The following is a 24,797-nucleotide window of genomic DNA, read 5'->3' as shown; positions in this document are numbered from 1 at the left end:
ATGTAACCACTACAAATACCGAAGTATCACTTGTGCTTATCTTTATTTAAAAATTGTGATAGTTATATATATTTCTAGATTTTATTATAAAAAATGATATACTTGCTTTTAATCCTAGCACTCATGAGGCATAGGCACTTGGATCTCTGTGAGTTCAAGGCTAGCCTGGTCTACAAGAGCTAGTTTCAGGACAGGCTCCAAAGCTACAGAAAAACCCTGTCTCGAAAAACAGACAAACAAAGAAACAAAAGGTAACCCTGTCTCAACACCCCCATCACTTGAAAAAGGATAGTCTAAGCTAGGTATGGTGTTTCATGATTACACACTCAGCATTTGAGGGGCTGAGGCAGGAGGACTGCCTTGAGTTCAAGACCAGTGTGAGCTATTTAGTGAGATCCTGTTTCAAAAACAAAGCAGTGCATGCTACTAATACAAGTGGTTTCCTTTGTAAACTTACATATTTTATTTTATGTATTAAAATATTTTGTTTTGAGAGTGGGTCTACACAATGAGTCCATACCACACAAAAAAGTGATAGACTTGTGAGGTAGAGGGAAGATCAAATGAAGGGGAAAGGTATTCTGGAGGGGTAGAGAAAAGGAGCCCAAAGCTGACCACTTTGCTATTCAAGGAAGAGCACCAGCAAGGCAGTTGGCCATCTCGGAGTAAAAAAGCACACAGTCTGTTGTCAGCTCAAACAGAGCTCAAGACATGGCTCCACTCTTGCTCTAACTCCTTTTTCTCACTTTTGGTGGGGAAAACTTCAGGAGGACAGAACACTAAAGAGTGGATTAGCTCCGTCATGGAAAAGGCAAACCCAGATTAATCTGTCCTGAAGCCAGTGAAGATGTCCAGCTGGTCGACTGACTCAGCACAGCCTGAGGTAGAAAACAGTTGAGCAACAGGATTTTTCTGGAGATGAGGTGCTTGTGGCTACTCTCTGCAGCAACTACTCACGATCTACTCATGCCACAAGTTACGTGAAAGTGCTCAGAGGTTCTGAGGACCAAGCTCTGAGGGAAATTAGAGAGTTCTTCTTTTTCCCTTTCTCCATTCCCAACCCTTACCAACTGCCAATAGCCAAGTCATTAGAGCCAGCCTGACACCAAGTAAGGAGACAGGCAGGCTCTTTCAGAAACCAGAAGTCTGGTGGCAATTTTAGGTAAAATTTAGGTTGGGTTCTCCACCGCCTCCTCCACCCCCAAGCAGGGTTACTCTATGGAGCCCTGGTTTGTCCTGGAATTCGCTCTGTAGACCAGGCTGGCCTTGAACTCAGAGATCTGCCTGCTTCTGCATCCCCAAAGCTGGAATTTAAGGCACATGTCATCACCTCCCAGCATAGGTTGGGTTTTTTTTTTAGTTATTTTGAGATTCTCTCTTTCCCCCTCGAGTACTTTCTACTTCCTCTACAATGTTGAAAACTAGGTAAACTGCCAAAACAATCCAATGACATATACTTTTTTTTTTTCAAGACAGGGTTTCACTGTGTAGCTCTGGTTGTCCTGACTCTGTAGATCAGGCTGGCCTCAAGATCTGTCTGCCTCTGCCTCCCAAGTGTTGAGACTAAAGACATGAGCCACCATGCCTGACCTTCAACTTCTGAACTTCAAACCAGATCTAACCATAGTTTGAAGCAATGTGTCTGTACAAGATTCTACTCCCTAAAAGAAATTTTTCTTTTGGTTTCTGAGACAGGGTCTCACACAGTCCTGCTGGCCTTGAAGTTTTTTTTTTTTTTTTTTTTTTGGTTTTTCGAGACAGGGTTTCTCTGAGGTTTTGGAGCCTGTCCTGGAACTAGCTCTTGTAGACCAGGCTGGTCTCGAACTCACAGAGATTCGCCTGCCTCTGCCTCCCGAGTGCTGGGATTAAAGGCGTGCGCCACCACCGCCCGGCTGGCCTTGAAGTTTTTATCCTCCTATCTCTAACCCCTGAGTAAGCAGGCCAGCATGTCCACCTTTAACTATTTACTAGTAGGAGTTCCACTTAACTAAACAAAACAATACACCTTTGTTTAAAAGTACTTATTGCAGGGTGCGGTGCTAGCCATTAGTCTCAGCCTTAGGGAGGCAGGCATGTGGACCTCCACGAGTTAGAAGCTAGCCTGGTTCACATAGCAGTGGCAGCGTCAGGATCCTGCCTAAAAAATACAAGGATTCACAATCAGAAATCTTGTTAAAACTAGCAAAGTGGGGTGGGGGTACTGCTCAGTGAGTAAAAGCACTAGTCACATAAATCTCACAAACCCAAGTCTGATTCCCTGAACCCACATGGTGCAAAAGGGAATTAACTAGAAAGCTGCCATCTGACCCCCCCCCCCATTACAACCATTTTAAAGAAAAACCAGAGTAGGGTTTGTGTCAAGAAATCTACTGAAGAGCTGAAGAGGTGCCTCAGTTGGTAAAGTGTCTATCACTGAAACACGAGAACCAGGTTCAATTGCCACACCCATGTAAAAGTCAGGCATGTCATGAACCTCCCACCACACACATGCACACTCACTGAGACATAAATACACACAGAAAGTAAGTAACTCCTTTAAAAGTAAAAGAAATTTACTGAAGGGACTAAGGAGATAAATTAGTCAGTAACTTACTGTAGTTACAGTAGGTAGTAACTAAGGAGATAAGTTAGTTACTACTAGGTCAGCATAGTCCTATGCCGTCCCCCCAAGAGCTGGGCATGGCCGCACGACGGTATTCCCAGTCCCGTGCAGGGAAGGCAGGTAGATCCCTAGGGTCACTAGTCTAGCCAGCAAATCCCATGTCCCAGTGAGAAACTGTTTTTCTTTTTAAGATGTATTTACTTTTTAAGTATATTGGGATTTTTTCTGCATATATGTCTGTGTGAGGGTGCCAGATCCCCTGGAACTGGAGTTACAGATGGTTGTGAAGTCCCAAGTGGGTGCTGGGAATTGAACTGGGGTTCTTTGGAAGAGCAGCCAGTGCTCTTAACTGTTGAACCATCTCTCCAGCCATGAGAACTCTGTTTCAAAATACAAGACGGATGATTCCTGAGGATCAATGCATGATTTTGACCTCTGGCCTCACACACACAGCACACATGCGCATGCATACACATGCCTCTCTCCACCACAGGAACTCACTCATACATACTCAAAATTTATTGAATCTTACTGAAGACAGGCTAAACCTCTGGGAACAACCATTATGCATGTTTCACAGAATACAGAATTAAAACACTGACCAGGTAAATCACCACTCTTCTCATTTTTTAAAAAATAAAATCACCAAATTCTGTCCAGACAGAATGAAGTTATTCTACATGCGCTCAAGGTTGAAAAAGAGATGAGATGGGATTGTTAAATGGTATAAGTAAAAATAGAGTCATCATTTGATCTAGCAACCCCACTACTAGGAATAGATCTAAAGGAACTAAGAGAGGAGCTTTATGTTTGCACACTCTTGTTCAGAAGTACATTTCATGATAGCCGAAATGTAAAAGCAAGCCAGTGGCTAATGGCATACGAATGAGTGGAAAGAAAAGATATACAATGGAATATTATTTACCCTTAAGATGAAGTCCTGATATAGGCCACAGCACAGGTAAACCTTGAGGATATTCTACTTAGCAAAATGAGCCTGCACAAAAAGACACATACTGTTGAGCACAGTGGTGCGCGCCTGTAATCCCAGAACTAGGAGGCCACAGCAGGCAGATGTGAGGACACTCTGGATGTCATGGACCCTGGCCCCCAAACCAAACAAACTTCTAGGATTATACTCATGTGAGGCATCCACAACAGTCAGAGGTGGAGACAGAAGGATCAGAAGTTCAAGGTTATCCTCAACTACAGGAGGTCAGTCTGGGCTACTACATGGGACCTTTCTCAAAAATAAAAAAAGTAGCCACCAAGTTCATAAAAACTGTGCTAGTCACAGTAACGCATGCCTGCAGTCCCAGTTACTGAAGAGGCTGAAGCACAGGATCAGCCTGGTCAGATGAGCCTACCAGTATGGACTAGCCCGAGTAGTACAGTGAGACCCTGGCTCAACAGGGGACAGTCTTACATAGTTAGAATGATGCTCATAGAAACAAGATGAGAAAAGAAAGGGGAGTGGGTATTGTTGGATGGCTATGGATTTGCCCAATGAAAACATGAAGATCTGTTTGGCACCTAAGTGAATATACTTAAACCAAATTAAAAATATGATAGACTGCCAGGTGGTGGTGGCACATGCCTTTAATCCCAGCACTTGGAAGAGACAGGAGGATCTCTGTGAGTTCAAGGCTAGCCTGGTTAATAGAGCAATTTCTAGGACAGGCTCCAAAGCTACAGAGAAACCCTGTCTCGAAAAACCAAAAAAAAAAAAAAAAAAAAAAAAAAAAAAGATAAACTTCATTAGCTTTTACTACAATCTTTGTTAAGCATATATCCACACCCTAGAATATATGAACTAATCACAGATTTAGGGCTGGATTCTAAGAAGTCCATGTCCTTTCTTGTTTAAACGTTAATTCTGTCAACCAGGAGACGCTACTATACAAGAGTTTTTTTTTTTTAAATATTTATTTATCTATTATTTATACAGTATTTTGTCTGCTTGTATGCCTGCAGGCCAGAAGAGGGCACCAGACCTCATTACAGATGGTTGTAAGCCACCATATGGTTGCTGGGAATTGAACTCAGGACCTTTGGAAGAGCAGGCAGTGCTCTTAACCGCTGAGCCATTTCTCCAGCCCCCAAGAGTTTTTTTTTTAATTAAAAAAATTAAATGACATTAATTTGTGTGTGTGCACACACAAACATGCATCACAACACAAAATGTGGAGGAGGTCAGAGGACAACTTTCAGGTGTCAAGGATCAAACTCAGGTTGTCAGGGCTGGCAGCAAGCACCTTTATCTCGCTGGTCTACTATCCAAGACTTTTAAACACCAATAAAGGTAAATTATATTCTCTCGTTAATCTTAAATACCAGAAGTCTTAATGTTTTTGTTTTAAGATAGGGTCTGCTATGTAGCATAGTCTGGCCTTGACTTTGTGACCTTCTAGCCTTAGCCTCCCAAGATCTGGGACTATAGGCATGTAGCATTTTCACACGGCTCTGTAAGTAATATTAGACTAATCAAAGACAAATTATTCAGCATATGACTTTTCTGGTCCCTTGTATTCCTTCTTTATCCATGTTATTTTCTCATACCTTTCTCTAATTGAAAGGGTATAGTTCCCAAATGAGAGCAAAGAGGAAAAAATTCCCAGTTTGGCTTGACATATCACAAAATAAGACAGTTGCCAGTTTTGGCCAAAATCGGAGGCAGTGATTTCATGTCTCTTTATTTTCTTCCTTCCTCTCAGCATAAGAAAAACCACCATAGTTCTCCCCTTTATGCCTGGAGTAATCAACTGTGGCCCTGACATGCTGCTGAGGACACAAGCAGATAGGACTTGGGAGGACAACGGGGTCTGGTTCTGTGGAACCTTTACTTACAGTGTGCAGTAAGTCACGTGAGGCATTGTAAAAACCTGTGTGCACTTTACATCTTTTGAACACAATGTCAAGAACTTAGAAATGCCAATGGCTCTAATTCAGTCCTTTGCTTTACTGAGATAGAAACCCTATTCTAGAAGAAAACTTCAACTAAACAATTATTCTGATTCAATTTCACATCAAAGATTTGGATATAATTTCAGGCTTTTAATTAATGACTTTAGATTTGTTTCCATGATTCTTTTGATTTCAGGCTTTCTTACTCAAATGAATGGCTTTTATATATTTTGAGATGTACCTCGTGGACCTATCTTTTGATTAAAAATCCCATTTTTATTACTGTAGTGACATGACTTCCTGGGTGTAACAGAGAGCAGATGGGATGATTAGCAACTACAGCTGTCCAGAAAATTACATGCATACCATGAATGAGTTTTAACTGTTACATCCTCAGCTTCCCAATTATTTAATGCCTATTCTTTGCCTCTAAAATGTTAACAAATCATAATAGGGAGATTAACTTGGGCTGGGGAATGTAACTAGATGGTAGAATGCTTAAGACACCAGGTTCAAGCAAGCCTCCTCTCTTCTCTCTCTCTCTCTCTCTCTCTCTCACACACACACACACACACACACACAAACAGGCACACACACAGATTAACTTAAAACACTAGAAAGCAACTGAAGTCGTCAAGGGCCTATGCTGATGACTTTTAACTGATCAAATCAATCTTATTAGTTAGCTTTGATTCTGATAAACTGTTAATCATTTTAGGATTAACTAATACAGCCCAAGCTCTCTAAAATAATTAAGGTTCTTTAAATATTTATTGTGTAGAAACAACTGTTCCGGGTACTTCACATCATAACACTACTAGTAACTACAGCACCTTCCTGTTGACATGTGCATGAGTGTGTGTGTGTGTGTGTGTGTGTGTGTGTGTGATTCTACTACATCCCTCTTACCCTGTCCATTCCTCAGGATGCGCAGGCTCCTATTTATTTATTTAGTCTCCCGAGACAATGTTCCATAAAGTACAAGGTGGCCTCTTGGTCTTCCTGCCTCAGTCTCCCAAGTGTTGCGATTTCACCGTACCCAGACACTTACGTTTCCTTTTTGTTAGGAATTGAAGAAATGTAGTTTACAGCACACTTCGTCCAAAGTTAAGCTAGCAACACTGAGCTTGGCGGAGCACGCCTATCATACCATTCAGAGATGGAGGCAAGAGGTTTGATTGGGAGTTCACAACAGCCTTGGCTGCATAAGAACCTGCCTCAAATAACAACAAATGAAAACCAAAGTTAAAACAGTAAGAAGCACAGCCTAGATTAATGAATGTCAGACTTCAAAGCCTTTTTATCTTCTCTGTACCCAGGCTGACCTTGAATTTGTGACAGGCCCTGCCTTAGCTCCAGAGTAGCTGAGATTATTGGCTTGTGTCAATAGGTCCAACTTAATTTCCTTATTTTTCAGTGTTTTTCCTTAACTATAACTGTGCAGAAGTGCTGTGATGTCTACATCCTTTGGCTCACAACTAAAGCATTTATTAAAATATAATTTATAATAAATGGCTGCTTAATAAAATAGTTTAGTGAAGCCTTAGTTTCCTGAAGATTAGTATTCTGGGTCAAATCTAAAGATAATGAGGACATAGTTCAGAGGTAGAATGTTTGTCCAGCATTTGAAAGACTTAGGTTTGACCCCAGCACCTGCTTTTGGTGGTAGAGCAAAGTCAATCTGACCTTCCTTCTCTCATTTTTTTTGGGGGGGGGCAAGAGATTTCTAGTCTTTAGAAAAGAGGTATTACGCCTCTATCAACTACCTGGATGAGCTCAATGAAACCACAGTCTCCTGAACTTCACTTGAGAGACCTAGAAAACTCTAGAAATAGCTGCTTAGCACCTGTTTCAGTTTCAGCCCAGTAGTTGTTCTCCAAGATTCATGAGAGATTAACTATGTAAAGATACTGAAAACAGAAACAAAGACTACATTAGCAGCAAGTTATTCTTCCTCAGAGTTTCAGGCATCATTAGACAGTTTGCTGTTATGTTAGCACTAGAAAGCACTTTATGAGTCGGGATTAAGGCCCTCAATTTCTCAACACAGTAAAATTCTAGCTATGGTCATGGAAGAAATGCCTACAAAATCTAAACTTTTTCTGATATAAGGAGCACCTCAAAGTTTTCAGATACAGGCTGTATACAGAATTTAAAGTTGTTTAACTCAGATACTGAGAAACAAAAACCAAAACAGAAAGAAAAATGCATAGACTCAGTACTGAAGACGATTATAAGCTGGAACTAACTGTACCAAGTGGTATGAGTCAGTGTTCTCATAAAATAGCCCAAAACATCTCTCCGAATACTGTTAACTCATGACATTCCACATAGAAAGGTTAGGGAGTTTTGTTTGTTTTGCCAGCAGCTAGCTCCCATTTGAGACCTGGATGTTTATTATGGGAGACGTTCTCCCCCGTCACATGCACAGATCTGTTTCAAAGCACTTTAAAGCATCTTTTTTTTTTTTTTAAACCAGAAACAAAGATTTCTGGTCTGCGCAGAGAAATTTATCTGGCAGTCTCAAACGGCGTTTGGCCCGATTCTTCGATTCTGATTCTTCGAGAGATCAAAGGAGTCACAACCTAACTTTCCTAAACGAGGATCTAGAATGGGCTTTTGGTAATGACCAGGAAGTGCTGAGTACAGAAGATCAGTGGGCGGGCCATGATCCTAGACTACCCTACATCAGGTTTCCACTTTCGGAGCAGTAAGGCCGGGGAACTAAGGGTCTGCACCCCCATTCTCTGGTCTGTTATATTAAGTCAGTCTGCCCAGGGCAAAACCAGCAGAGCTGCCAGGTGGATCCATGAAGTAACCACATCACGGGGCCAGGGGACGGCCTAGGTTGCTCTTGGCTATTAAGGATCCGCCGGGAAGTCACCACACCCCTCATCCTCTCTTCCCGCCCCTGCATGGACAGCCCGACTCTAGGGTCCGTTTCTCTTTTAGGGCCCTGGAGTCCTAACCGCTGACGCCGGACGTGGACTGCCCACCAGGCCCACCATCCTCAGAGCCCTCGAACCCTTGATGAGCTTTGCTTCTCTTTTGAGGGGAGCTTTCCTGTTTGCTGCCCCAAGGGTGGAACTCACAGCTGCTGCAGCGCCAGTGAAAATATCCTCCCCCTCGGTGTCGCTGTCCCCAGCCTCGGGTTCTGACCCCCCGGCAGCCCCTTCGGACTCCGGATCCATGCCAGGGAAGGGCGGAGGGAGTCGCTCCGAAGCGCTACAGCCACCACCTCCCGACGCCATCTTCCTCCGGTGGCGGAAGCAGCAACAACAACTTTATAGACAGTGCCGCGAGCAAAGCGCTCCAGCTGTGAGAGGTGCGCGAGGGCCGTTACGGACCCCGAGGGACCAGAGGGGCGGGGCTTCGGGGGGCAGGCACTTGGGGCGGGGCCTGGGCTGTTGCCCAGCCAATCCGAGCCCCGAACCGCAACGCCGCACTCGGGCGGGCCAAAGCAACAGAGGAGGAGCTAGAGGCTGCCCAGTTCCTCCAGGCCTTTGTGCCCTGGGTAGCTTTATCTGTCACGTTTCTAAGGTTTTGTTGCAACAAAAAAAGTCTGTGACGAAAAAACGTTTGAAAGTCTCTGCATGCCACCTGCTCATGCCGAGCACAGCGCTCTCACAGAAATTCATTATTTTTAATTGAGGTCTGAAAAGACTGCGGAAAGTTTTGCTGTTTTTTTTGGACATTAATTCATTCAATATATACTGAGCATTCACTGTGAGCTTGGCACCTCACTGTGCGTTTCAAATACAAATACAAAAGCTCCTGGCTCACTAAGTGTTTACACTTTAATGCGGGAGGCAGTCTTGTAAATCAGCAATTTAAACACACTTAGTGTTACAGTGTGCAACAATAAAAGAGGTTATTGATTCTTTTGGGAGAAGTCAGGCTTCAAACAAAGGGGAGAGCTTAGTGTATTAAACTCGTTAGGTTTGGGGTTATCTCTTCAATGACTATGAAGTGAAACGGAAGACATGTCAGAAGTAGAAGAGATGACAAGGAAAATAGTTGGGACTGAACCAGAATTTATTGGGATCTAACCATCGTCTGGTGAGCCGAAGCCAAGTAGAGTTTAAGGATAATGTAGTGTGTTATCATGGATTAATTCTGCACGATGATTCTTTCTTTTCAAAGAGACGAAACTTGTCAAGTACCATCAATAAAGGTGACTTGCTCTTCTGGTTGAAACAAGGTCTCACTTCGACAGGCCTGAAATACTGTAACCAAAGTTGGCCACAAACTCATGGCAATGCTCGTTACTCAGCCTCCCAAGTGCTGGAATTACAGGCGCAAAGCCACCATGCCCGGCAAAGTTGATTGTCTTTAACTGCAAACTCCATGTCAGCGGTGGATTCCTTCACGGACGGTAAGCTGCTTGAGGGTTGGCAGAGTGCCTTAGCTTGTAACCTTTATTCCTGCAAATTAAGTGTCTAATAAATATTTGAGGCTGGAAACACAATCAACCATGTAACCGGCACCCATCACAGCCACGAACACAAGAAAGTTGAAGGGATGCCTTTTCAGAACGATGACCTCCATTATCATCACTACGCACAGTGAACACAGAGAAAGTTTCTCGCTGTAAGGTGCTTGGTAGAAATATTCCCCTTGGAGGGAAGTTGAGCTGGATTAAATCTCTAGGAGACAAGAAAACCAAGTTTTCCCTGGCCCTTCGTCACACCTAACTATCAATGCTTGGTCTCCCCCAATATTCCTTTCCGTAGCAAAGGAAGTCCATTTCCTGCCTGATCAGGAAGTAAGATTTGATAGAAAGGAGCTTCCTCCGAGAAATAGCTGTGAAGAGTCTCCGTTCGAGGACTTCATCCAACAGTAGTAACCTTGATCTCCTTTTCCCTACCTCCTCACGATTCATCTTTAGTTATTCCTAGGAGCTGAGTGGGGCACTTGGTGACTCGTAACAGTCCGGTACATGATCCTCTGTATGAGACTACAAGTCACAGAATGCAGTTTGCCACCAGTCAACTAACCCAGACATCCCAGCATGCAACGTTCCTAACGGGCATCGAAACCGAGCAATGCATGCCGGGACATGTAGTCTTTGCCGTTTATTTCCCGAGGTCCTTCGCGTTACTGTTTTGAGTCCCGCCTATTCTCTGCTCTCCTAAACCTTTATATGTGTCTTGGTTTATTTGAAGACCAGGAAGTTGATAGCTCCTGAGGCCGGCTGCAGAAAGACGGTGGCTCGGTTGGGACAGTCGCCAGGGATGGCGGAACGTGAGGATGGAGCGAGTGTCCGGGCTGCTCTCCTGGACGCTGAGCAGGGTCCTATGGCTCTCAGGCTTTTCTGAGCAGGGAGCTGCCCGGCAGCCCCGGACCATGGAAGAGAAAGCGCTAGAGGTTTATGGTAATAACTTTGCCTAGAACAGCATTTGGTGTTGTTTGGAGAGGCGGTAGAGGAGAGAGGGTGGAGGAGGGGCTCACCTTTGAGCTGTAGTGGACACTTGGGCTTTTGCCAGACCTAGAAGGAAGCGTGTTCTTCCGGGTCCCAAGTCATGCAGAATTTCGGTCATTCTAGGACCCGGGCTATCCTTAAACCTGGTGCGAAATTGAGTCTGGAACTCATAAACGCTTCATTCCCCTGCTCTGCCCACTGCTCTAGGCACCATGTCAAGACGTGTGGGCAGAATGAGTTTTCAGTGGTCAGGGAGCAAAGCTGGCCTGATTGCACGACTGGAGAGTCTTTATTTCTTTAGTTACTGGACACGTGCTCCTCCCGCCAGAGCTGAGGTCACTGTTGGGTACAGGCTGAGCTGGGGACTGGCCCAAGGTCACAACCACTCTCTTCTGTGACAGTCAGTAGGAAGTGAAGGGGTTGAAATAGACACCTCAGAGTGAGGCTTCAAATTTACAATTCTCTTGCACAGTCTATATATATGTATATGCTCCACTTTGAGTGACTGTCTTCGTTTTCTAGAAAAAAACCTCCAGGAGGTGTGGTTTAACAAGTACCCCGAGGTCACATAGTCGATCAGGACCAGAGAAAACAAACGCGTAAATCCAAACTTAGTGTTTGTTCTCGCTCCACCTCCTCCTCTGCCCTTGACCCTCTCACCCCAACCCCTCCCTATTCCTCTCCCCACAAACTTATAGTATTCTTTTTCCGGATCCAGAAAATCCAGGGTCTCATGCAAGCTAGGTGTGCCCCACCCCTAGCCTAGAAGTAGCACTAAGAGATTTGATCCTACAAATAAGATTCTTGGCAGGAAGAATGATTCCAAGGATGGAAAGAGCCCCAGAGCTAATCAGGTTTACTTCTCACTGTAGAGGCCAGGCTGACAACCCCAGGGTGAAGATAATTATGAGTGTGCTATCTCCACAAAACATTCCTGTCCTACCTTCCCTCTATCTATAGCATCTGGAGTCTGCAACTCTGCAAGAGAGATGATTTCAGTCCTTGAGTTTATAGTGAATGAAATCCACATAGGCAAAAATAGAGTATGCAGTAGAAGGTCACGTACTTAAATAGGAGGTGCGGACATCGGGAAAGAGAGTAAACTGACTAGAAACATCTGGAAAGGTATAAGAGACTTACTTGAGTTGGGCCTTGAGGAGTAATCTGGACCTGGTTATGTCAGAGGCTGTATACGCTTGAAGGAGCTAGAGAACAATGTGGAGGTGAGAAGACACAGGGAATTAGCAGTCCAGAAGGAGGTACCGGAATTTGCAGGTGGAGGTGTGATTAGCTGCTGCTTTAGATCCTAGATTGGAATTGAATACTGAAGTTTTCAATTACTTTTGTTACGATTATTTACTATGTGCCTGTTTGCACATATGCTCATACGTCACAGTGCAAATTCAGAGGTCAGAGGACAACTTGCTGGAGTCAGTTTTTTTTTTTAATTTATTTTTTTATTTTACTTGTACCAAGTGGGTCCTGGGAATGGAACCCGGGAGGTTAGGCTTATTTGGTAACAGGCACCTTTACCTGATGAGCCATCTCAGCAACACCCTCCCCCATTGAAACTCTTAAATTTAAATGAAGCATTTTCTCCTTAAATATTATTATTATTTTTATTTTGCTCGAAACAGGGTTTCTCTGTGTAACAGCTCTGGCTGTCCTGGAACTCTTTGTAGACCAGGCTGACCTCGAATTCATTGAGACCTGCCTGCCTCCGCCTCCCAAGTGCTGGGATTCAAGGTGTGTGCCACCACTACCTGGCTGATTTAAATATTAATTTTAAAAAATTTCCATGTGTCCGTGTCCACGAAGGCCAGAAGTGTTGACTTTCCCTGAAGTTACAGGAGGTTCTGCACTGTCAGATGTGGGTGCTGAGACCTGAATTAGGTCCTCTGCAAGAGCAGGCCTTCATGTCAGCACCCAGCAGCAAAACTGTTAGTGGGGATGGGAGGGCATGGGAGAGGAGTGGGAGAACAAGCTTGATACCTTTGTAAAGAATCAGAGTTCTCAGATCACTAGAAAGCTAGATAGAGAAATCAGAGTTCTCAAATCACTAGAAAGGTAGATAGAGGTGTTGAGTAAGGGGTTAAGGTTTAACTTCAGGATTTAGTAGTGTTCAAAGAACAGAATACAGCTTTTTACAAATCAAGTTTACAAGGAGAAACCTAGGATAGGCTAAGGAAAGCTCTACCTTCCCAAATCCCACAATAACCTGCTCGCTGCAGGGAAATTTTATCCTCTTTTCTGCCTTTTCAAATCCACTTTCTATCCTATTGGTAAGGCCAGAAGGTAGCCTGGGGGAAGGGAAGTTGAATTGACAGATTTTCCGGCTGCTCACGTGGTCACTGGGGATATCTGTGTAATAAGACAGACCCAGGCTCCTGAGAGCATCAAGCCCATTTCAACTAAAATCCTGCTTCCCTCCTCGGTCCTCACTTTGTCTTTGTCAGTCTTCTCTTTAATTTTCTGTAGCCTCAAGGTCAGATGGAGCTCTTGTCCTGGCCCTGGTCAGTGCACGGTCTAGTCTTCTTCCTCCTCTCCGCTCCCCTTCCCTGCTCCTTTCTTTTCTCAGTCTCCCAGAATAGTGTCCATCTCCTTTTTTTCCATCCTTCCCTTTGAGCTAAAAATCTTACTCAAATTTGTCAGGATTCTAGCCTCCATGTAAAGCTGCCCTGCCCTTCCGCCAAGGCCTTAGGAAGGCATTTTCAGTTCTGTTGGCCTTTGTACCCTACTTTTCTACCAAACTGCTTTTTTACTAGTGACTTGTTGAATAACAAATCAAAGACTGCTTTAGCCCGAGTTTTCCCACAGTGTTTAATGTTGACAACTCTGTCTTCTCTTCTCTGATTCTTTTCGCCTTTTATTTTATTCTGGTCCTTTTTTCTTTTTGAAAATGTCACTGTAGCCCAGGATGGCCTTGTATTTGAATTCTCCCACCTTACCTTTTTCTGTAGCATTTGATGTTAAACACTTCTTTTTTCCTCTCTCTGTTCTTTACTTTTCCATTTGGTTCCTTTTCTTTTTTAGACAGGGTCTCGTGTAGCCTGGGAGGTCCTAGAATTTAAGGTCGTCCGACTTCAGCCTCAACAGTGCCAGGATTATAGGCATGTGCCACAGCCACCTTTTTAAGCCTCTGTCTGTGAGTTTCTTTCCCTTTATACCAAACTAGGCTGCACATAAGAAAGTCTGGAGAGGGCTGGAGAGATGGCTCAGTGGTTAAAAGCACTTGTTGCTTTTGCAGAGGACCCACTTGGTGGCTCACAACTGTCCTAACTTCCTGGTCCAGGGCATCCAAAGCCTTCCTCAGGCGCCTGCGAGCACCAGGCATTCTCCCATACGCACGTATACCTGTGGGGAAAACATTCATAAAAGCAACAACGCAAAATTTGAAGAAAATAATCTGAGAAATTTAAGAAACTCTAGCTGTTGAGGCCATGCTTTAAGCCAGTTCAGTCAGGATGCCGAGGGGGCGGGCCCAGACAACAGTTTTTTGTTTCGTTCCTGGTAAGTGCAATATCCAGCCAAATGCTTCTCATTCTTGATGGATTCCGTTCAACAACCGCTCTAGCCTTGGTGTGCACTTAGCACTATACTACAGTCTTTGCTGGAACATTTATTTCATTGACCTGTGCCTGAAGCACCTCCAAAATCACTGCATATGAAATTATTGAACGAGTTTACTGTCAGTCCCCCACGCGGGTCTGAGAGCTCGAATTCAGGGTGTCAGGCTCGGCTGCAAACGCTATATTTTCCCCAGCTAATCCCTGATGACCATTTTTTTTTTTTTACCTTAACATTCTCCCAAATACTTTAACTTAAAATCTGAGTAATCTCCTCTTCTTCCAGCTGTAACAAGTCTCCACACATCGGTTCCTCTGAAATGACGTCGTGGCATGTCCCATCTCTGTCCCTGTTGTCGTGTGCTGTGTGCTGATTTCTGGCCTAGCTTTGTAGTGACTGTCTTTAGCTCTGCTCTTTGCTTCTGGGCCTTGCAGCTGGTGTGAGTGAATTAGCAGCTGAGGGTGCAGCACTGTCCTTTCCACTTCCTTGTTCTGAGTCCCTGGAGGAATCCCTGTTGCCTGTGGCTAGTTGTGAAAGACCCTGGTGAGCGTCCCCACCCTTTTCTTTTTCCTTAAAGCAAGTTACAAACTAAGGAAATGCCTGGCAGTTCTGGCCTTTCAGTTTAAGTGTGCAATACTGAAAGACTTGATCCGACCGTCTGTCTCTTCAGCCAGAGTCCCTCTGTGCTTCCTTGACATTTTCCCCTTTCATATTCCCTATGGTTTTGAATTAAGAAACTGGATATGGACTAATAATGATCCAAGAAAATAGTTTTCTCAAAAGTAGTGGAAATTCCTGTCAGAAAATTGGGAGTTGCGTAACCATTTGTTTAAAAGAAAGTTAGGGTGGGGTGGTGGGGCTGGAGAGATGATGGCTCAGCAGTCCAGAACAGGGGCTGCTCCTGTGGAGGACCTGGTTCTGTTCCCAGCACCCATTCCATGGGCTGAGGCCCTCTTCTGCTTCTGTGGGCACTGCATGACATACTCACAGACGTTTATAAGGGTAAAACATGCATAGAAAATTGGTCTTTGAGGTGAGAAGAATTGTCCTCACTTAGGATACTCATATTTTAATTTAATACCTTGTCTCTGATGCCCCTAGATTTGATTCGAACTATCCGGGACCCAGAAAAGCCCAATACTTTAGAAGAACTGGAAGTGGTGACCGAGAGTTGTGTGGAGGTTCAGGAAATAAATGAAGAAGACTGTTTGGTTATTATCAAGTTCACACCAACAGCACCTCATTGCTCTTTGGCAACTCTTATTGGTAAGTGTGTGTGTGTGTACATGTACATGGAGGTAAGGGTGTGTGTGTGTGTACATGAATTTTTTTAATATTTTTATGTGTATGGGTGTTTTATCTGTATATATGTCTGTGCGTGCAGTGCCCACAGAGACCAGAAGAGGGTATTAGACCCCTTCTAATGGAGTCATAGACAGTTGTGAGCTGCCATGTGGGTGCTGGGAATCTAATCCAGGTCTTCTGTAAGACCCTCCAGTGCTTTTAATCTCTGAGCCATCTCATGTGAATTATATTTCCTTCCTTCCTTCCTTCCTTCCTTCCTTCCTTCCTTCTTTCCTTCCTTCCTTCCTTCTTTCCTTCCTTCCTTCCTTCCTTCCTTCCCTCCCTCTCCCCTCTCTCCCTCCTTTTCCCTCCCTCCTTTTTTCCTTCCTTTCCTTTCCCTCCCTCTCTCTCTCTCTCTCTCTCTCTCTCTCTCTCTCTCTCTCTTTTGGTGACAGGGTCTCACTGAAGCCCTGGCTGTCCTGGAACTTACTATGTGCTATAGACCTGGCTGGCCTCAAACTCAGGGATCTTCCTGCCTCTGCTTTCCAGGAGCTGGGATTAAAAATGTGCATCATCTATATCCAGCATGTATGAATTCTTTTTTTTAAATGTAATATATCTATTAAATATATATTGGTTTTTCAAAGTAGGGCTTCTCTGTATAGCCATGGCTGTCTTAGAACTCACTCTGTAGACCAGGCTTACCTTGTATCCCAGCCAGCGGGATGCGAACTGTGGTCCTGATAAACCTAGAGGAGAGGAATGAAGGGGCAAGAGAGACTAGAAATGACGGCAAGACAGGATTTCTGATCAAGCCGTCTTGTTTATTCTTTCTCAGAGGCTGTTATATAGCAAATGGACAAAGAGGGGAAGGGAGAGATGTCAGGGAGAAGGGAAGGGTGTCAGGAAACTCCCGTCTGCTGGAATTCAGGTCCGGAGACATCTCTAGCTGATAAGTAAATACTGAGGGTCTGTGATTGTTGACTAACCAAGGAAAATGCTAACTGATTCTGGAGCCTGGTGCCTGCAGGTCTCTGCTAGGAGATAAGATGCCAGGTTGATTTCCTAGACTCTGCAGAGAGGATAGAGGTAAATATTTTTCTTTTTCTTTTTTTTTTTAAAATATTTATTTATTATGTATACAATATTCTGTGTGTAAGCCTGCAGGCCAGAAGAAGGCACCAGACCCCATTATAGATGGTTGTGAGCCACCATGTGGTTGCTGGGAATTGAACTCAGGACCTTTGGAAGAGCAGGCAATGCTCTTAACCTCTGAGCCATCTCTCCAGCCCGGTAAATATTTTTCTTAACTTGTCAGCTTAAGATGGCTGTAACCAAAATGCAGATCTCAAAATACAGGTCTTTGCTTCCGGCAACCTTGGACTCAGAGTTTCTGCTGGGATTAAAAGTTTTCACCACTACCTCCCAGCCAATTAACAATTAATTATTATATATTTCAGAAACTTTTTAAATTTTATTTTATATGTATGAGAGTGTTTAGCCAATATATATATAATATAATATATAGAAATATATATTTAGCATATTGGTTTTTCAAGACAGGGTTTCTCTGTAGCTTTGGAGCCTGTCCTGGAACTAGCTCTTGTAGATCAGGCTGGTCTCAAACTCACAGAGATCTGCCTGCCTCTGCCACCCAAGTGCTGGGATTAAGGGCGTGCGCCACTACTGCTCGGCTTTAACCTCTATATATGTATAAGTACACGGGCACACCTGGTGCCTGAGGAGACCAGAAAAGGACGTCTGATCTCCTGGAACTGGAGTTACAGATGGTTGTAAGCCATCATGTAGGTGCTGGGACCCCAACACAAGTCCTCTGTTAGAGCAGCAAGTGCCTTTAACCACTGGGCCAACTCTCGAGCCTGTAACTTACTAATTATTTAGGTGTGTGTATGTGTGGGCATGCCTGTGCCGTGACTCCTGTGTGGAAGTCAGGGTGGAAGTCAGGATTCAGCTTGCAAGATCTCCATTTGCCTTTGAGGGTTCTGGGGACTGAACTCAAGTCTCTACCTCACTGGCAATTGCCTTTACTTGCTAAGCCATCAGTGGCTGTTAAATGCTCTTAAATATACTTGGTTTTATATTTTTGATTATCTTGGCCTCCCAGTGGCATTTAGTAAAGTCTAATAACTTAAAAAGTCTGGGTTGTGTGGTGTTCCTTTTTTCTGGTCAGTTCCAGCTCTGCTATGTTACTGCCTCCAGCTCTCTTGGGCAGACTACACTGTGACCTTGGTTCACCATGTGTAGACTGGACCCTGCTCCCTGAATTTGCCGAGGGAAACATGAAACTCTATTTTAAATTTCCTGGCATGGTACCAGGCACATGGGAGACCCACACTAGGATGAGCAGAACTGTTTTCAGTTGTCATATAGTGTGCAGATGCAGTCTGATCTGTCACGCAGTATGTGGACGCAGTCTGAGCTGTCACGCAGTATGTGGACGCAGTCTGAGCTGTCACGCAGTATGTGGACACAGTCTGAGCTGTCACGCAGTATGTGGACGCAGTCTGAGCTGTCGCGCAGTATGTGGACGCAGTCTGAGCTGTCACACAGTATGTGGATGCAGTCTGAGCTGTCACGCAGTATGTGGATGCAGTCTGAGCTGTCACGCAGTATGTGGATGCAGTCTGAGCTGTCGCGCAGTATGTGGACACAGTCTGAGCTGTCACGCAGTATGTGGACACAGTCTGAGCTGTCACGCAGTATGTGGACACAGTCTGAGCTGTCACGCAGTATGTGGACGCAGTCTGAGCTGTCACGCAGTATGTGGACACAGTCTGAGCTGTCATATAGTGTGCAGACGCAGTCTGAGCTGTCACACAGTATGTGGACGCAGTCTGAGCTGTCGCGCAGTATGTGGACGCAGTCTGAGCTGTCGCGCAGTATGTGGACACAGTCTGAGCTGTCATATAGTGTGCAGATGCAGTCTGAGCTGTCACGCAGTATGTGGACGCAGTCTGAGCTGTCGCGCAGTATGTGGACGCAGTCTGAGCTGTCGCGCAGTATGTGGACGCAGTCTGAGTTGTCATACTGTATGTGAATGCAGTCTGAGCTTTGTGCTTTTTCTAGAACCAGTAAGAAGAGATAAAGAGGCCAAGTGGTGGTAGCATACACCTTGAAGCCCAACACTAGGGAGGCAGAGGCAGGAGGATCTCTGAGTTCAAGACCAGTCTGTTCTACAGAGTGAGTTCCAGGACAGCCAGGGCTGCACAGAGAAACCCTGTCTTGAAAAAACAAAAAGAGAAGAGAGAGAGAGAGAGAGAGAGAGAAATAAAGTGATAATGGAAAATTTTTTCCCCATCACAGGACTGTGCTTAAGAGTAAAACTTCAGCGGTGTCTGCCGTTCAAACACAAGGTAAGAAAGCTTGTTGCTATCTTAATCCCAAAGTCTCACACGAGCTAGGCCAATGCCCTGCCTCTGAACCATGTCCCTACTCCAGATTGTCTTTTATGACACTTGTCAAGATAGAATTCACACATCGTACAAGCCACGGGCAGTGGGCAGTTTACTGATAACTCCTACAGAGCTCTACAGCAGCCTCTGGGCCACTTTTAGGACATCTGCATCGCCTGCAAAGGAAATCCTTTATCCAGTCTAGTATGTATGGGTGTGTGTGAATGTTGGGATCCTGTATCAAAAATGGAAAGGAAAGGAGGGAGGGAGGGAGAGAGAGGAAGGAAGGCAGGGAGGAAGTTGGGAATCAGCCGGTCAGTCGGCCTATACTTACTAGCAGTCCCTCTACTCTTACACCACCCCTTTCTCCGTACCAGAACAATAATCTGTTTCCTGTCTCCATGATTTGCCTTTGGACATTAATGAAGTTATACAATATGTGGATTCTTTGACTTAGTATGTTTTCAGTGTTTATGTTCATTCTTTTGTGTTATATAGTATTTCATTGCATAGAGACACCTTTTCTTGTTTTACTTTCTTATCAGTTGTTAGACATTTGAGTTGTTCCCACTTTTTGTTAAGTTAAAAATATTGTTTTGGGGAGCTGGAGAGATGGCTCAGTAGTTAAGAGTAATGACGGCTCTTCCAGAGGACCCGGGTTCAATTCCCAGCACCCACATGGCAGCTCACAACTGTCTGTAACTCCAGTTCCAGGGGACCAGACACCCATGGCAAAACACTAATGCACATAAAATAAAAATAAATAAATTTAGAATAAAACTGAAAAAAAATATTGTTTTGGGGATGAGGAGATGGCTCAGTGGTTCCAAGCCCTGGCTGTTCTTGCAGAGGATGTGAGTTGAATTCGCAGTGCCGTCATGGCAGCCCACAGTATTTGTAGTCCAGCTTTTCTTCTGCTGCCATGGAAATGTTGTGCATATGCATATGCAGGTAAAACATTCATACACATAGAATAAAATCTTAAAATATATAATTGTTTCCCCAATTGTCCAATGATATCATTTATGGCAGTGTACCCTCCCCTCACTACCCCTCCCCTCCCATCACTACCCCTCCCCTCCCCTCACTACCCTTCCCCTCCCATCACCCTCCCCTCACTACCCCTCCCATCCCATCACTACCCCTCCCCTCCCCTCACTACCCCTCTCCTCCCCTCACTACCTCTCCCCTCCCCTCACTACTCCTCCCCTCCCCTCACTACCCCTCCCCTCCCCTCACTACTCCTCCCCTCCCCTCACTACCCCTCCCCTCCCCTCACTACCTCTCTCCTCCCATCACTACCCCTCCCCTCCCCTCACTACCCCTTCCCTCCCCTCCCACCACTACCCCTCCCCTCCCACCACTACCCCTCCCCTCCCACCACTACCCCTCCCCTCCCCTTACTACATCTCCCCTCCTATCAGTACCCTCCTCTCTCCTCACTGTGCCTCCCCTCTCTCACTACCCCTCCCCTGCCCTCACTATCTCTCCCCTTCCCTCCTCTCCCCTCCCCTCACACATTCTTATTAGTTAGATCCGATTCAGCAGCTCCCAAGGGCTCGGATGTAAGTGCCATTAGCACATCCAGTGATCTCGGCACTTGAGGAGTGCAGAGTAGACATTTCATAGATTGTCTCTCACAGTGGGTTTTCAGATATGTCATGATTAGATTGTTATTCGTTTCTGGTAAGAAAACAATAAACATGCTCTCATCACATGACATCAAAAGGCTATAGTTTTAGTTTGTCCCGTTATTGATGGCAGTTGCCTCAGTAACTGTTTGGTTGCACTGAGGTATATTAATAATTCACATAGAAATAGGGAGGAGAACACTTGACTTTTCAACCGTTTGTTGGCCTACTTTTGAGACAGGGTCTCACTATGTAGCTCTAGCTGTCCTGGAACTCACTTTGTAGACCAGTCTGACCTCAAACTCACAGGGATCCACCTGCTGCTGTCTCTCAAAGACTGGGATTAAAGGCGTCTGCCGCTATACCCAGCCTATGGCTATTTCAGAATAATGAGTCATGTGCGATTTTTAACCCAAGTGAAGGAGCAGAGAGTGATCCTCATGGGTTCAGTAAGTGTGTTGTGCCACAGGGGATCTGGATGGGGTCTTTCTAATGTGTGTGTGTGTGTGTGTGTGTGTGTGTGTGAGCGATGATGCGTGTGTTCCCTGGCACATGTGAAGGTCAGAGATAACTTTCAGGAGTTGGTTCTTCTCCCCCATTGTGGCTTGCAGGTGTTGAATTCAGGTTATCTGGAGTCTATGGCAAGCACTTCTCCATACTGAGCCATCTCGCCAGCCTGTGTTGTGTGTTTTTAAGAGACTGAACTCGACAGTCTCTAAGGTCCCTGTTAACTGTAATGCGTTCTGAGTGGTTTCCACTCACAAAACGTTGATCCCGTGGTGAGGCTGCCTCTGGGCACTGCACGGGCTTGCCTCAGCCCCAGGATTTGTAGCAGTTTTGTGGTTGTATCAAAAGCTCTTATGCTTAGGAGCTGACTAATTTGTCGGGCTAGCAGTCTAGATGGGATAGATTTACTGCTATTACACTTGAGAATAAATTTAGCAAAATAATAGCAGATAAGGAGGATGTAAGAAAACTAATTTGTCTCATTTTTGTAAAACGGTAACTGTATGCAAATAAAATATGCGTAAGAGAAAGTATAAGAGTGTGAGTGTAGAGAGGAGGAAGGAAAAGGCGACCGTAGGGTGCTGACGTGACACCCTGTGAGGAGGGACAAAGGGCGAGTTAGAGACAGGTTTGGGAAGAGGATGCAGGTAGGGCAAAGATATTATGAGATCTCTGTACAAAACTGTGTGTATTCATATGGAAATCTGTGGGCACGCCCCCTACAGGTCGGTTGTGGAAACACCACTTTCTGTTCCATCCTGTTTAGGTCTCTGCGTTGGGCTTTCACCTCTAGGTTCTGCCCTACACACCCTCATCCTGAGCTCGTAGAATGCTCTGATTCTGCCCTACACACCCCTCATCCTGAGCTTGTAGAATGCTCTGATGTTTTGTATCTGTCTGTCTCCTTTCTTTCCAGCTGGAAATCTACATTTCTGAAGGAACTCACTCTACAGAAGAAGACAGTAAGTGATGCCAAATGCTACTTCAAACAGCAGCGGCTCATCCTTTGTCCTGGGTCCTAGGTTATCTATTATTGGGGCGCCTGCAAAGAGAGGGGACAGCATCAGTTATGCTTTTCCTTCACAGGTGGGAAGCACAGACATTCAAAGGAAGTCATTTTCCACTGACTTTCTGATAAAGTAGAGCCAGTGAATAGCCGCTCGTTCAGGCTGCAGGCTACAAACAGATCTGTGAACATATCCAGCCCTAGGGACCTTGAGGTTCCGCTCTGACAGTCCCTTAGCTGTGTGGAAAGTTGAAACCAGGGTTTCACAAGTCAAGCCTTCGGGAATCTCAGGCTGTCTGTCAGAGTTCATGCGCTGGGATGGTAGTGGGGTGACTGTTTATCGAGGATTCCTGGTGTGTAGAGAGGACTCAACCACTGGTCATTTGAAAACTGTAGAGGTGGGATGGAAAACAGCGGAAGAGAAAATGTTTCCTATTATCATGTGGCACAAGGGAAGCAGAATTTTATCCAGATGATGAGACCAAGTAGGAAGAAGAGCGTTGGAAATGCTTGTTTTCTGCCAGATGTGGTGGGGTGCGCCGCCAGTGTCAGCACTTGGGATGTAGAGGCAGGCAGAGCCGAGTTTGAAGCCAGCATGGTTTACAAAGTGAGTTCCAGGCCAGTCAGGACTACATAGTAAGACTCTGTCTCAAGTACATAATACAGATGCTTGTTTGTTTAGCTGTCATCACTAGATAGCTTGATAGATAGTGTGAAGAAGAGGAGAGGGAGAACAGGGTGGTGATGGGTAAGAGTGAGATGGAAGATCATGAGCGAAGGTCCACTCAGGGCTGCTTCAGAGGACAGCCCTCCTGCCTGTCCCGGAACCCGTTAGGTACTGTTGGGTACCATGGCCTAGTTTGACAGTTCCCTGGGGATAAATGCACCAAACCCCATAAACTCAGGAGTTTTGTCTGACTTTATTTATTTTTATTTTATATGGGTAGATATTTTTACCTGTATGCATGTCTGTATCTCCAGTGCCTGCAGAGGCCAGAAGGGGCATCAGACTCCCTGGACTTACAGTTATTAGCTACCATATGGGTTCTGGGAATCGAAGCTAGGTCCTCTGGAAAAGCAGCCAGTTTTCTTATTATCTGAGCCATCTCTTCAGTCCTCGCTTTATTTATTTTAATTATTTATTCTTTGTAGTGCTGGGGACTGAACCCAGGGCCTTATATACGCAGCGGAAGGGCTATACAGTTGAGCTGTATTCTTAGTCCACTATGTTTATTTGTTCATTTATTCATTTATTAGACTTGGACTCACTTCGTAGACCAGGCTGGCCTCAAATTCACAGAGATCCTCCTGCCTCTGCCCCCTGAGTGCTGAGGTAGGCATCACCATGCCTACTTGGCCAAAACCCTTAGAGCTTTTGCCTTGTAAACAGAACTGTAGTTTAAAAACCAGGCTTAAGTGGGGAAAGCAGCAGCTGAGAATTTCGCTCTGAATATAGAAATATGTGTTTGGATGAGGCCGAGAAAGAAAGAAGGAAGAATAGCAGTTGGTTGTAGAGCAGTAGAGCAGTGGACAGTGTTTTCTCACGAGACTGCTTCCCGACCTTATACATGACATTAGGAGGGGCTAGGGAGCCTGCTCCGAGCCTGAGAGTGCTTGTTGCTCTCTTCCAGAGGACTGGGCTTCACTTTCTAGTGCTTACACCAGGCAGTTCACACACACTTAGAGCTTCAGCCCCAGGGGATGCAGTGCCCCATTCTGGCTTCCATCGGCACTTGTGAGCAGTGCTCGTGTGTGTGTGTGTGTGTGTGTGTGTGTGTGTGTGTGCGCACACACACACAAAAGAAAAAAATCTTAAAAAAACTGAATGATGAGTAATTAAAGTTCTCAGTAACTAGTTGCAAGTTCTCAAAGAGTTAAATTCTTTGTTTTGGCAGCTAGTGCAAATGCTGCCTGGTCTATGTTGACACCATTCTGTTAACTTTTGTCCATGTGTTTTGCAGTCAACAAGCAGATAAATGACAAAGAGCGCGTGGCAGCTGCAATGGAGAACCCCAACCTGCGGGAAATCGTGGAACAGTGCGTCCTTGAGCCTGACTGAGACCGTCTTAAGAGCCAGTGACCTATAACTGTTTGAGCTATTTGTTTAAATCTTTGTTGAGTATGTAGGTGATTTGTACCTCAAAGCATTTTTTAAAGTCTTTTTTTTTTTTTTTTTTTTTTTTTTTTTTGGTTATTTTGAGACAGAGTTTCTCTGTGTAACAGCCTTGGCTGTCCTGGAACTCACTCTGTAGACCAGGCTGTCTTGGAACTCACAGAGATCTGCCAGCCTCTGCCTCCTGAGTGCTGGGATTAAAGGCGTGCACTGCGTCCCGGCTTTTTTCAAGGATTCTTTCCAGTAGGCTTCAGTTACCAGGTAGAACCTAATTGTTCAGAGAGTAACATTCTCAGGATTTCTAACCTAAGTGATAGACAGAAAAATATTTTCTAGTTACTATGTGTA

The 24,797-nt window shown here is 44.9% G+C and overlaps 2 protein-coding genes across 3 annotated transcripts in view; one reads left to right on the top strand and one right to left on the bottom strand.

The window, feature by feature from the left end:
* The window catches only part of Snx1 (sorting nexin 1), a 36,457-nt gene extending 27,592 nt beyond the window's left edge, over nt 1–8,865 (bottom strand). The window contains exon 1 of one of the 2 annotated variants that reach the window (XM_041679719.1): nt 8,599–8,865. In XM_041679719.1, the coding sequence (XP_041535653.1) occupies nt 8,599–8,757 (159 nt within the window). In that variant the 5' untranslated portion in view covers nt 8,758–8,865. The remainder of the gene's footprint in view (nt 1–8,598) is intronic. The other variant, XM_041679720.1, reaches the window with a different exon arrangement.
* A 1,736-nt stretch (nt 8,866–10,601) lies between these two features.
* Nucleotides 10,602–24,534, top strand: Ciao2a (cytosolic iron-sulfur assembly component 2A). Its single transcript, XM_041679683.1, has 5 exons — nt 10,602–10,880; nt 15,597–15,761; nt 19,104–19,153; nt 22,247–22,292; nt 24,298–24,534. The coding sequence occupies exons 1-5, from the start codon at nt 10,757–10,759 to the stop codon at nt 24,393–24,395; spliced, it is 483 nt and encodes a 160-aa protein (XP_041535617.1). The 5' UTR covers nt 10,602–10,756; the 3' UTR covers nt 24,396–24,534.
* Nucleotides 24,535–24,797: the final 263 nt, after the last annotated feature.

This window comes from Microtus oregoni, unplaced genomic scaffold (genome assembly GCF_018167655.1).
Source record: "Microtus oregoni isolate MIOR12 unplaced genomic scaffold, Mior012 000032F_ref0000030, whole genome shotgun sequence".
In the NCBI taxonomy this organism is placed as follows: Eukaryota; Metazoa; Chordata; class Mammalia; order Rodentia; family Cricetidae; genus Microtus; species Microtus oregoni.
The sequence above is the reverse complement of the archived record's forward strand: the minus strand, read 5'-3'. Positions and strand labels throughout refer to the sequence as shown.

Bases quoted from the DNA above. Each gene is read 5' to 3' on its own strand.
- Ciao2a (XM_041679683.1), top strand. From the start codon at position 10,757: ATGGAGCGAGTGTCCGGGCTGCTCTCCTGGACGCTGAGCAGGGTCCTA. The intron at 15,762-19,103 runs GTAAGTGTGTGT...TCCCCATCACAG, and splicing joins CTCTTTGGCAACTCTTATTG to GACTGTGCTTAAGAGTAAAA. The intron at 22,293-24,297 runs GTAAGTGATGCC...TGTGTTTTGCAG, and splicing joins TCACTCTACAGAAGAAGACA to TCAACAAGCAGATAAATGAC.